The 15,000-nt window shown below is 33.2% G+C and overlaps 2 protein-coding genes across 3 annotated transcripts in view; one reads left to right on the forward strand and one right to left on the reverse strand.

Annotated features, from left to right (window-relative positions):
- Positions 1-15,000, reverse strand: part of LOC136830374 (SUZ RNA-binding domain-containing-like) — a gene marked incomplete at its 5' end in the record, with an annotated part of 703,764 nt that overhangs the window by 448,075 nt on the left and 240,689 nt on the right. The gene's annotated exons all lie outside the window — the stretch shown is intronic.
- The window catches only part of LOC136830254 (QRFP-like peptide receptor), a 290,055-nt gene that overhangs the window by 245,303 nt on the left and 29,752 nt on the right, over positions 1-15,000 (forward strand). For both annotated transcript variants that reach the window (XM_067089612.1, XM_067089613.1), the window contains exon 5: positions 2,838-3,046. In XM_067089612.1, the coding sequence (XP_066945713.1) occupies positions 2,838-3,046 (209 nt within the window). The remainder of the gene's footprint in view (positions 1-2,837; positions 3,047-15,000) is intronic.

A 15,000-nucleotide genomic window follows, 5' to 3' on the forward strand; every position in this document is an offset into this window, starting at 1 on the left:
ATCAAAGTTTTTGTCTTCGGCTTACGAAACGCTGCAAAATGATAATTAGCGGTAATTTTAGCGAACTTTTAATGGGGTGAAGGAGGAGCGACTGCTTACGACATGATTTAAGGTTGTTATCTCTCGTATTCAAAAGATGCAACACATAAAATACAGCAATGGTAGTTCTCCCAAATTAGTAAACCTACATAGAAAAAATTTTGGAAAGAATACCTTTTTGGAGTTTATAAAAGAGTAAAATTAAGTATTCAGTGTTTTCGAGTGGTCTGACTATACAGTATATTTGAAATTAATGGTCACACTTTACAGGTAAATGTAAACTTTGGAATAAAAAATCCTTCTCCCGTGTATATTAGTCCGAGTCCAGAAGTCCACATCAGACCTCCTATTCACTTCAATACCTTACCCTTCACTTAGAGGCCGTATACTGTGCTCAAATAAAGCAGGCCCCTCTCCACACCAGGATTCGAACCTGTTTTATAATGCCAAGATGTCTGCAGCCATTATTATTCAGGCTATCCTTCGTCAGTATTCTTTCAAGAACTTGACTACTTTTAAAACATCAAAACGTCTCCTCACTGAAATTCAGGGTCGAAGTGATCCGTTAGTGATATTTATGAAACTAAAATCTTTTCCTCCTTTATAATCCTGGACGAAATTATAAGGATTATCAAAAATAAAATATGGAAAATATATTATTTTCATTAATTAAGTACGATTTTCATTAATTAAGTATGAAGTGATATCCACGACAAGCCTGGAAATCCGCATAATTATCCCAGAATTAACCGAATCCATTTGTTTCCAGATCATTATCATCATTATTATTCAGGATAATAAACCATTCACCCAAGAGGTCACTAAATTGCAGAAAAAGCTTCCACAGAAAGAATATATAATAAAACTCAGTGTGTACAGTATACTTATATCAATTAATTAATTTTCTGCGTGTAACAATGATGCTTTACCGGTAAAATACTTAACGTTCGGAACTGCCGTCGTTCAGCCTGGGCCTGCTTTCAGGGGTGAAAGTTTTATAATAAACAAGGGAAAAAAATAATATAATGACATATAAGAACAAGCATACATAACCCTCAACGTTAGAAAAATGGGGAAAACTGCGCCCGGCGCTTCATAGTCTGAAAGCCTCTCTTCAACTTATTATCACCGACATCAACAACAGTGCCAGGAGGTCTTCCTGGCACAGTTCAGTTGCTCCTACACGGACGCAAAAGGAGTATTATTTTTACTTAAGATAATTGCAACACCATTTACAAAACAATATATTATGTAGTTCTCGATTTTTGTTCTTTTCGATTTTGGTGAGGAAATAAGACTTTATTTACTATATATATATATATATATATATATATATATATATATATATATATATATATATATATATATATATATATATATATATAATATATATATAACGTTGTAACCATGTATTTCAGATACTACTCCTGTATCCATGTTTCACTAATTAACAGGGATGCAAAAGAAGTATCTGAAATGTATGGCTGCAACGAGTATGCAGTGTATTTATGGGCCTTTTAACTTCATTGTGTACAGTTTGATTACAGTAAAAGACATTCACATATATATATATATATATATATATATATATATATATATATATATATATATATATATATATATATAAATCTATATATATAAATCGAATGTTGTTCTCAAAATTCTTACATGCAAAATTAAATTTCTGTTATTAATATCGAAGACACAATTAGATTCGACAACCATCTAACAAGACTGAATTCCAATGTTTATTTTCCTTCCAATGTAATCAGTGAAAGGTTGAAAATCATTTTGGTTTTTGGACATTTTCTACATTAAACAAAATGTTTCAAAATTGCTTTTATTCCCAGCACTTATTTAATTTCTCTACTAACGCAATGATTGAAACCTGACTATTATTCAGAGGTTCCTTATAATTTTTTTTTTTTTTAGTTAAACCACTGCTCAAGAATTAATTTTGCCCTGAGATGCCTTTCAATTTCTTATCAAGACCCCATCTATTCTGAGTTCCCTTCAAATTTCTGTCCATGAAACCACTGCTCAAAAATGAGTTTTATACAGAAGTTTCATTTATCTGAATGAATTTGTTCCTCAACAAATTTTCTTTAGTTTTTTTTAAGTGATACTCATTCTGAAGTTCTATTTAGTGTTTCTTCCTGAACTTTTTACTATTTTTTTTTTTATATTTAGAGGTCCTGTTAATTATTCCTTATGAATCCATTTTTGAAAAATTACCTTTATTCTGATGTTCCTTTCAGTTTTCTCCATAGATATATTGCTCAAAAATTATCATTCCAAGATTCATTTTGTCATATTTTTCAATGGCTAAAACCCTTTTTTTCTGTTCTGAGGTTACTTCATCTCCATGAAGACAGTACTCAAAAATTATTCTTATTCTGCGGTTCCTTTACCCCCGGCCGTACATAGATTCGAGGCTCAATTTTTCTTAATTGACCATTGTCCGGAAATTAATTTTGACTCCAAAGTTCCTTTCACTGTTTCTCCATTACCACCTAGCCCTAAATTGATTTCTATTCTGGCGTCCAACTTTAATTTTTCTCCCTTTCACCCTAGCTCAAAAATAATTAATGTTCTGAGGTTCCTCGCTATTCCTCACATGCCGACCCACACCCATCCACCCACCCACCAACCCTCCCGTAAAAAAAGATTTTTATTTCCCAGTTCCTCAACTTTTTTCCCCTCCATTAACCCCAGGTACAGAAATGGCTCTCCCCAATTTTTTGTCCTTCTTCGCCCGCCACCCAAAGAATCCAAGTCTATTCTTTCTCCCCTGGCAGGTTCACATGGAGGTTGGCGAGAGAGTGAAAGCCTTTTGGTGCGTGAGAGACTTCGATTCGCCCCTCATGTGGCGAGTGTACGAGACCTACATGCTGGTGGTCGTGTTGGTGATGCCGACGATCATCATGGCCGGGGCCTACACGTCCATCAGCTGCGCCATCATCCACATGGTGGCGCAGAGGAGAACTATCACTGGAAAGGGACAAATGTGAGTCGGTCGTATATAAATAACCTTCTTTGCATGTTTCTTTTTTTCTTTTGCTTATTGTTTTCTACCTGCTCTATTTTCTCAGTCTCAACGAAGAGGTTTAATTGTTTTCACCCTCCCTTCTCCCTCTCTATCGAGATTCTTATGCTGTTTACCATTCTGAAAAAATCAAGAAAATTCTTCCTAACTTAAGTTATTTTTCGTTCCCTTTAGAAGAAAAAGGATATTTCCCTTTAATATGACTTATTTACGCAGACTAATTCCTGCTTTGCATTCCCTCTTAACTCAAAGAAATATTATTAAAAGTAGTATTAATAATAAGAAAAACCAATAAAATTTGCTAAGCTCTGGGTTAATGATGGATTTACCGAGCTGACGACAGCTAATTATTTGCTTCAAGAGTTGGTTTCTTAATTTGTTACTATAAATCGAAATTTGTCGAAATCTCCCGGACGCCATTACACTCTTCACCTAGTGTTACGGTCGGAAATACAAACAAGCGAAGTATTACAAAAGACTATTGCTAATCTCCATAATTTGTAAACATTCCAATAAACCACCTAAAAAATTATGAACTTGTATATCGAGCTTTTCATAACGCTAATTGGCCCGTAAAATTTCAAATACTTGTGATATAAAATATGGATGTAGATTAGTGAAATTTATGAACGAGGAGCAAAAACTAAATACTGGTAATAAAATAAAGTATAAAAAATACGCTAAATAAACTTAATATATTATGGAAACAACTTTATCAAGGCGAGCATTTCAGCCTCCTCAACATTTACAAGAAATAAATGCATTCTAATTGTTATCATTATCGTTCAATGCTATTTTCATTACTGCAAGTGTTGCAATACTATAAAAGGTTAAAGTACGATCAGACAGAGTCCAGAGGAAGTCCTCCCCATGGACGATACATTCCGTAATGAAGACTGGACAAAGGCACTGCAAGCTGCGTAACTACTCTTAGGGTGCCAGTAGCTTTTAACGGAATGGTCGCGGCTGGATGCCAGGTTTCTTTGAAGGACAATTTGGCTTTGGGGCCAAAACTAGACTTTACTCATTTGTCTGCCCTGCCTGTTGTCGCTAAACCCCGGCAGCGTATGAAAACATATTGTAATTTACCGGCGCCCTTTTTCCCAGCAGCGAAAATCGATACTGGTATGTCGACAGTTTCGTGTGAGATGTCTGTTATGTTTTTAGTAGATATTGGCGTGGCTTTGTTTGTGTGTGTAATGGTCTGTAACAGCTTTTAAAACCTATCCGTTGATTAACACATAATCCCTTAGGGTGTTCTTCACGGATAACGTGTCACTTTTTTGCCACATAAATGTGTTCAACCGGATTCACCAAAATCCTTTCAGCCACTCTCGAAGTATTTTGTGTGGACACAGAGATCAAAACACAGATAAAAAAAATTACATCCGCGAAAATAATATCATGCGAATGAAGATGAGCTGTAATATTTATGGTCATGTCCGATGGAATAATTAGATATAGCTTAATAAATGAAAACCTTACAATTTTAAGATATTACTACTCCGGAAAATCATAATTCATTCAAATTAAAATATTTGTTACAAAGGTGGCTGTTTTATTTTTAAAAATATTTAGCGACGTATGAGAGTGTCAACTACACGCACAGACAAATAACTAGGAACAGAGCAGGAAGGCAAAAACCTCCTGGTTATGTCAGCAAACAACAAATGACATGATACATGACCTAGCTTCAAATGAGTGGCCCCTTAATATTGGTCCCCATGTATATCAAAATTGAAATAACAAGCTACTGTCTTACTGGTATACATATATCTCTTCCTTCATCGCAAAATCCGTTAAGCTGTCACTGCAATACTGGCCCTCCTTCGCAGATCCAATTCTAGATTCAGTTTAATAAATGGAAATAAAAACAATTTCAATCATTTTTATGGATCGGTTCCACTTTTATCGCGAATGGAAGCGTGGAGGTTGGGAAAGAGGGTGAACTGTCATTGTTATGTTACGTTTGAATAATATCGAGATATAGCTTAATAAATTTTGAAAATGAGTGACACACACAATTTATATATTACTACTATATAAAATCATAATTCATTCAAATTAAAATATTTGTTACGAAGGTTTCTGTTTTATTTTTCGAAAATGTTTCTCAGGTGGAAATGCAAGTGTCAACTGGGCCATACAAGTCTAAAGACAAATAACTAGGAACACCTGGGCAGGAAGGCAAAAAGTTTTCCCCAACTCCTGGTTATGTCAGCAAACAGTTCCAAATGACATGATACATGACCTAGCTTCAAATGGATAATTCGAATGGCCTTAATATTGGTCCCCATGTATATCAAAATTGAAATAACAAGCTACTAATTCTTACTGGTATACATATATCTCTTCCTTCGTCGCAAAAATCCGTTAAGCTGTCACTGCAATACTGGCCCTCCTTCGTAGATCCAATTCTAGATTCAGTTTAATAAATGGAAATAAAACAATTTCAATCATTTTTATGGATCGGTTCCACTTTTTATCGGAGAATGGAAGCGTGGAGGTTGGGAAAGAGGGTGAACTGTCACTTGTTACGTTACGTGGTTGATGTTGATGTTTCGAAGCAGAGCAGAAAGAAGATTTTGGCAAAAGAAATTTCACTTTTCATTATATATTTACAGTATACATACACACACACATATACATATATATATATATATATATATATATATATATATATATATATATATATATATATATATATATATGCATATATATGTATAACTGATCCACGAAGATATGGAACGTGATGAATGTATAGATAAATTCAAATGCCAGAAAGGAAAATGTGAAACAATCGTTTTAGTGGTTGCTTTAGAGCCTTTCGACACACGGTCTTTACTAGCATCCACTCCTTTCTTTCACTTTTCATTCGTGGCATTTGCCTTTACACATATACACACACACACACACACAATATGTATATATAAATACGTATACATGATTATATATATATATATATATATATATATATATGCATGTATATATAACTTCTTTTTCACCATTTAGGATGTGTGTGTGTATATATGAAGGGTTCATTCACGATTCAGATACCTGTGAAAATAATGATGTATATACATCATGATCGTTTTGCTATTTTTTTTTGATTCAACTCCTGTTTACAGAAGGGATATAAATATAAACATAAATATAAACATATATACACAAACACACACATATATATATATATATATATATATATATATATATATATATATATATATATATATAATATATATATAATATACTGTATGTATATATAAATATATATACATATTATATATATATATATATATATATATATATATATATATATATATATATATATATATATATATATATATATATGTATGACAGTGTACGTGAAGCTTTACCAACTACTTTTCACCATTTAGGATGGGGACGCCGGGAAGATGAAGCTTTCAATTTCTCAGCAAGTCTCTTGAGATGACCCTGGTGATGTATACAACTTCCGTGTATATACATCACCTGACGCTGATGTATATTCACAATTGATTCAACTAGTTTACGGAAGAATAGGGCCAAACTACTTTATTATTGATGTATGATGTCAAACTACTTTATTATTGATGTATGATGATATATACTATATGTATATATAATATATATATATATAATATATATATATATATAATATATATATATATATATATATATATATAAACTACTGGTTATTTTATACTAGATATATAATATATATATATATATAAACTACCATGTAACAAAACCTCTTTAAATATTACTTTCTTAATATTTTTTGGATACGTTTGGCAGTAGAAAGACTAAGATACAAATGGAAAAATATGGAGAAATTCTTACGTTCGTACAAGGATTCGAAACCGCATCCAGAGTAGCAAAACGAGGTCACGTTACCCACCTGGTCCATTTAAATCTCAAAGCTTCGTAGTGACAGGAGTATTAACAGTTCCTAGGGCTGGCCCGAAGGATTAAACTTATTTTACATGGCTAAGAACCAGTGTGGTTACTTAGCAATAACACCTACAGCATTGTGGAATCCGAACCACATTATAGCGAGAAATGAATAAATTCTCTAACTCTTCATCAGCCGGCGGCGGGAATCGAACTCCGGCCCATCGAATGACGGTCTGAAGCTCAACCAACTCGGCCAACAAAGGGCTTATTTAAATCTCATATTCATAGTGACAAGAGTATATAAGTTAGAAGTAAAGGAGAAGTTATAGGGCAGTGTATACAATAACACACACACACACACACACACACATATATATATATATATATATATATATATAAATATATATATATATATATATATATATACTTTATATATATATATATATATATATATATATATATATATATATATATATACCATATAAAATATATAAATATATATATATATATAAAATATATATATATATATATATATATATATATATATATATATATATATATATATATATATATATATATATATATATATATATATATATATATATATAATATATATATATATATATATATATTTATATATATATATACACACACACACATATATATATATATATATATATATATATATATATATATATATATAAATACATACACACATATATATATATAAATACAGGGTGTCTATAAAGTCATAGTGCAATTTAAAATACTTGCAGCTTCGTAGCTATACATGAGAGAATTAATTTGTAAAAAGGATAAGAAAGGCTTGATGTGTCCAGTTTTTCTGACCTTCTGAAGTTTTATTTCTAATTTATTGTAGAAAATATTTTTTTTACAATTTCTGGCACTTAAAATTGACTTCTTTTTCTGAAATGCTGTTGACCCATGGCTTCCCTAGAAGGGAAAGCAAACGGTGTTCTTTGATTGGCTGAGTAAAATGTACTGTCGCTGTTCAAAAAAGGTTTACAAACTTGTACAATAAAGAAACACCATAAAAGAATTGCATATCCATTCAAAAATGCATTATCAGTATTAATTCTGTCACTGAACTAATGACAGAAAGTCAGTCGTCTGATAATCCTCTTCTAACAACATTTGATGCATTTGCATTCTGAACAGTTTCATTTTAGGTTTTTTCCGCAGAGTCTTATGCACAGTAGATTTTGAAAGCCTCATCTCCAAAGATGCTCGTCTTAGACTTTTTCTAGGACTTCTTTCAAAGTTGTTCTACAGATGATACAGTTCCTTTATCAAAAAGGGTCTATCAGACTGCGGTTTATCAATAACAAACCCTGCTTCCTTAAATTTCTTCATCCACCTGGCTATGCAATTCCTGTGTGGTGCTTTTTTATTGTATTAGGCCGTAAACCTTCTTTGGACAGCGACAGTACATTTTTGCTCAGCCAACCAATGAACGCAGTTTACTTTTTCTTCAAGTGAAGCCATGGGCCAACAGTAGTTCTGAAAAAAAAAAGCCATTTTTGAGTTTCAGGAACTGTGAAAAATATCTAATAAAACAAATAATAAATAAAACTTCAGAAGAACAGAAAAACTAGACACATAAAACTTTCTTAATTTTTTTTTTTTAGATTAATTCTACCATGTATAGTTACGAAGTTACAAGTATTTTAAATTGCACCAAGACTTTATGGACACCCTGTATATAATCTGCTGGTATCTGAATTTGACGGATATAAGTACGTAAGAGCGTGGTCAGGTAATTACCGTTACCTCTTTCTGTACCCCAGACCTGAGATCGGATCTCGGCAGGGCATCAGAATAACTTCATTTCTTTTTTTATTTGGATCTAGGCTTAGTAGTGAAAAGCGTTTCCAAAATGTGATGAATGAGAAGTTAAGAGGTCATTGTGATTAATAAAAATTATATATATATATATATATATATATATATATATATATATATATATATATATATATATATATATATATATATATATATGTGTGTGTGTATGTATATATATATATAATTATATATATATATATACATATATATATATATATATATATATATATATATATATATATATATATATATATATATATATATATATATATATATATATATATATGTATATATTGTGTGTGTGTGTGTGAGTTTGCATATAGTATGTATTTTAATTTAGTAAGTGTGTGACTGCACAGCATATTTTTTTATAAGATGAAAAGCAATGGAGGACGAAAATAATAGTTTCTACTTTTTTTTTCTAGGATTATTATCTTTACAGCCATTCGTGGAAAACAGTCCCACGCAGCTTACAAGCCCAAGCACTCACGCACACACATAAACACACAAATGAGGCAAAACCCCGATCAGAATACCTCTTAACACTTTTTACGTAAGCATTATTCAGTTCACAACGAGTAATCACTCCAAGATTCACAAGGCAGCTTTAAATTCACCAAACACAGCGCCTTAAGAATCACCTGGGCATTTTGAATTAAGTAAAACAGTTCCCCTGGAATTCCCTGGATATTTTGCAATTCACCACAAGGCAGAGTTCTTTATGGATCCCTGAGTATACGAGTATTTCAGTCACCGAATATATGTTTTTCCTCTGTCATTCTTCATTCATGAAAAAGACATCCGTCAGGATTCCCTTTCGTGTTTTTGAATTAACAACAAGCACTCACCTACTGGGCATGATGTTTTTTTTAAAAGCTGTTCTCCATTGTATCCATGGAACAACTCTGAATTCACGAAATGCAGCCACTCTAAACATCCTCAATTTTTTGTTTTTTTTATTCAAAGTTCACCACAAGTAGTATCGTACGGATCCCATGGAGATAAATGAATTCACTACAACTGTTTCCCCTAGCAATTTTTAAAAGTGATTAAAAAAATTTCCTCGGGAACTCCTGACCATTTCTGAAATGATCGGAACATATCCCCTGAGACCAAATGCAAATTTTCTAATTCACTACAATAATTAGTCCCTCGAGATTCATTAAAATTTTTCCGATTTACCCAATGCATTCAATCACAGACTAAGTCTGCATTTTTCCATTCACCGAAAAACTGTTCATCAGGGAATCCAAGAGCGTTTTTATTTCACAAAAATCGGTCCTTCCGGGGTACTCTGACAATTTAAACGACAATGACAGAACCAGTGATATCTAAAGCGCAAAGTCTGAAAGTTAAGGGAATATGTGGGACAACCATTATGTTTACACGTCTTGATTTGACTTTGAGTGAAAGACGCTGTGAGGTGCTCGCTCCGACTCTCATCTCGAGGGTACAGTGGTTCAGATCATGGAGTTAATGAGATGACCGAGATCAAACGCACGTGAGATCTAATTATTACCGCCGTCTTGTTGATTCTGTCATATGAGTATTTGGTCACTGTAATATGCATCCCAGTACTGAGAGACACTGGGTTTATTCGACTTTCAAGGGGGATTTAAATGATAAAAGAATATTGCCGTACCATCCTTTACTTCATCCTCTTGTAAGGTAGAAAAAAAATGATTTTCTTTTAATTTGAGAGGGGAATATTGGGGCAAAATTGAGTGGGGGCCCATAGAGACGCTTCAAAGAACGTTAGTGCTGTCTACAGTACGCCACGCAAGGCACACAACAGCGGTAACTCAGATAATATTAATCGCAAATGTCAAAATTGCTGTAGTGTGCCCCAGTATTTAAGTTCATTGACACCTTCGTAGTGGCTATTCCAACGAGGCTTTGCTTAATGATCCCTCTAGGAAACTTACTGTTAGTTCTCTGGCTTTTGAGGATCATTATGATTCACTGCCGGCTGCAATATAGAGTAAAGCCGGTCGGCTCGTCGTTGCAAGGTAAGGTCGTTAACTCTACGTTCAGCATCTTATCGGGGCTTCGAACCGGAAGAACCTCTCAGAGCCGTCTTTACACAAGTATCCAGATGTTTCCAATAAGGGAAAAACTTTATAATATAACCGGAGAGTTACCGTAACTTCGACAGGTATTCAAACAGTTAAGAAAGTAGCTAACAACGAAACTTTTTCACCCTCAGATGTCATTTTCTTCTGAAAAGGTAAAACTTTAAAAATGGTCAGTGCTTCGGTTCCCAGAAATCTCCCTTTAAAAGATCAGTCATTCTTCATAACTTGATTTAACAAAAGCAAAAAAAAAAAAAGCAAATTAGACTTTCAATCTGATATATATCCCTTAAAAGGAGACAGTTCTACTAATCTCTGACATATTTCTTGAAAAGGAAGGTCACTGCTTCCTCACGAACTGATTCCGCAAAATGATTCCGAGATTAAGGCTTGTGAAGGCAGTGATTACCGACGTTACAATGGAAAAAAAAAAAAAAAAAAAACCAGGGTGCCTGTGCATCCATTCTCAGATTTTCGTGAGGGAAGATCAGCGGTAAACCGACTCACTAAATAAGGAGACCTCCCTTTGTTAAAGCATAATCACGAAATCCCTGCATGCATTGCGAGTGCAATAATCGAAACAGTCAACTCCCCCTCTGTATAGAATTCATCCACTGTAGTACCTAGATTTTATTATATTGAAAAATTTTAAATAAAGCTTGTCTAGATGATAAAGTAAAATACAAAAACTTGACTAAGAAACTAAGTTTTCCATTGTTTTCTTCTCTGTCTATGATTTAATATGTGCCTCTGATATATTTCCTACTAACGGGTTTAACAGAGAGCTTATCCATTTTGACAAAGGCTAAAGGGTGAGCCTGCGGACCTGATAATGGGCCTAATTGGCTGACCTTCTTTATGAATTGTTACTGTGCCACACATAAGGAAAAGTGGTATTAACAACAGATAACCTCTTAACTAGCTCTTGGTTGGATTCTAATAAAGAATTTACAGTGCTTTTGTAATGCTTCTTAACTTTTTCAGTGGCATCTCTTATTAGTTTTCATAAATATCTTCATCGCATAAAAGTTGACTGGCCTTTTCAATCTATGAATTCTTATTCAATAAATATGAAGTCTGCTTTATCGGCCTTAGTTATATGAATATTTTTATTAGATCGTAAGTTCTTAAGTGTCATATGGAATTTTTAAGGCAAAGTAAGTTTTAATTTCAAACTGTATACAAGTAAGTTTTAATTTCGAATTGTATACGGCACTTACACATCCTTTGCAGCTGAAACATCGTCAGAGTTTACCTTTTTATTTGTTTTGGCCTAAATTCATGAAACCTTTGTCTACTGAAAAATGTCAACTTTGTCCTTTGCAAAGCAAAAGTTTGTACCAAATCCTAAAACAAGTTTTTCGCTCTCACTGAGTTCATATGAAGAAAAAATTACGTGTAAGTCATGGTTACTTTTTGTTGTCCATACACTGTCTCGAAATAAATTGTCCAATTTCCTATCAAGTTGGCTTGATGTTACACCGCTACAAATCACACTACCTTGTACACTTGAATAACATTCCACTGGTTTCCTGTCACATGATTATGCAAAAATACCTTAGCCTTTTCAGTGTCTCTAACCGAATAACGAGATGGATCCATCTCTGGTAAGCAAGACTTCAGAAACTGCACTGTAGTTATCGTTTTAGGTTTTGTTATGCTGGTATAGTTGTGCGTGTTTGATGATAGTTTCACGTTTAATGATTGTTTCTATATACAGATTTTTGATTTGGCAATGGAAAACTATTTATTTAAAACTCTCTAAAATATGTGTGTGGAACTTCAAATATATGCATGAAATTAGATACATTCCTTTTACTTTGAAATGATACAGATATGTCGACAACAAGATAAGCCCGTGGCCTTTGAATCAGGATCCCTTAGGGTTTTTGGAATTTTTGAATGACCTGCATCCATCCATAAAATTCAAATTGAAAATAGAACAAAATAAAGCTCTACCATTTCTCGACATCCTGTATGATAACCGACAAAGGTTTTACATTTAGATATTGCAAACGAACAGCAGTGCATGCTTTTATTCACAATTTTTTCAGCCATCACCCTAAAGTAAAACAATGTTTTCTCGGCTATGTTTTTGCGAGTATACAGAATTTGTGATCCAATGTTTTTAGAAGAGGAAATTCAAAACTTTTATGATTATGAAACTGTAGAAAAATAATTTTATCTACAGATTTTATTGATGGTTGCTTCCACAGACAAAAAATAAAATTTATAGTTATGACAGATCAAGTACGTTTGACTTGAAAATATTTTAACTTTGCCATGTTGTTGAGAATTTTTATCGACTGCAAATAGCCTAAAACGTCTGAGAATCATTTTTTTCTACTAATAATTCGTCCATCAAAAATTCATTGCTTTGTGATAAACCAGTAATGCCAACAGTAGGGGTGTGCATAGTTAATTGCTTAACCAGATTGGACAATCTGGTAAGGAACTGCACAGAAGATTGACACAACATAAAAATAATGTAGGACCTTAGACCGCAATTCAGCTGGCGTAGTTTTTTAAAAGTTCATCAGTACATGGCAGATTAATGGTAGAAGGATGCCTTATTAATATTTTCGGAAACATGAACTTGTGTGATTGTCTTTTTACTATGGACAAATTGTTAAAAAGTGTTCTCCCTATAGATTCAACAGTACAACAAGCTGTTAGATACTTTACATTTATTATTTGTAATGTGATTTAAGCTACTGTATATTTCAAATAAGTATGTTTAGTTTTGAAGAATGTTTTATTTATAATTAACGAGCTTGTTAACGTGTTTTTATTGCTATCCGTGACACCATATTGCTTTCTCATGTAAGCTGTAATCTTCAAACCGTTTAGTATCCTGAAGATGACCCTAGAATAAAAGTCGAAAACCTCCTTCCCACACATGCATGCATACATACATATACATATATATATACATTTATATATATATATATATATATATATATATATATATATATATATATATATATATATATATATATATATATATATATATATATACATACTACTACATGCTATTATCCCTTCGGATTGGAGTGGCTCACAATGGTAGAGAACTTCCGGTTTTCAGCAAATATTGCTCAGGTAGGACTGCTGCCACACTACAGTAAAACATGTCCTACACACTTCGGTAACTTAGAGTATCTGCATTGCAAACAGGCTGAAAACGAGTCGACGATTAAGCGGCAAACGAATCTTTGGCAAATGGTGGATATTCGTATGAAACACTGGTTAAAGCTACCAGTAAGATTTCAGTTACCGACGTGTATTTTTGACATGTTTTCCTGTAGTGTGGATGTAACCTAAGGTTATGAACCGCACAAAAACTCGGCGCTATGTAGATGGGCCGAGGAAGTCTAGCATTTTCTGGCGGTCACTAGTTCAGACCTAACGTTTTTTAACACACACACACACACACACACACATATATATATATATATATATATATATATATATATATATATATATATATATATATATATATATATATATATATATATATATATATATATATATATATATATATATATAATATATTTATATATATACCAAGAAGAATAACCCCTTTGTAAATAATAAATAAGCAAATAAAGTTGCACTAAAAATATAAGGCTGGCAACGATTTGCACCGGTAACTCATGAGGACCAAATCGACGAAACGCCCCCCCTCACAACAAACAGAAAAAAAAAGATTCGCCCACATATGTCAACCTTCATTTCGTGTTTTCCAATACCTCTCCCTATGATCTGGAAAGAAGAGAATACTGATCGCAGTTTATATGAAACTGTTCGGATATCCAAGCCGCGAAATTGCTTGCTGGGAGCGCCCGCTCTCTTATATTGGTAGAGAGGAGGCCACTTAGCGGTAACAGGCCAGACAATTCCAGTAAGAATTAATTTATGACACTGGTGGTTTTAAGAAGGCAGGGAAACCCACGACATCAATGTTAATCTTTCGATGAATGAATGAACACTGATTAAATTTCGACGAAAGACAGATTGGTGATAAAGGTGAGGCGATGGAGGGAGGAGGGAAAGGGGTAAGGAAGTGGAGAGAGGATTCAG

Source organism: Macrobrachium rosenbergii, chromosome 46 (assembly GCF_040412425.1).
Source record: "Macrobrachium rosenbergii isolate ZJJX-2024 chromosome 46, ASM4041242v1, whole genome shotgun sequence".
NCBI classification, from domain to species: domain Eukaryota; kingdom Metazoa; phylum Arthropoda; class Malacostraca; order Decapoda; family Palaemonidae; genus Macrobrachium; species Macrobrachium rosenbergii.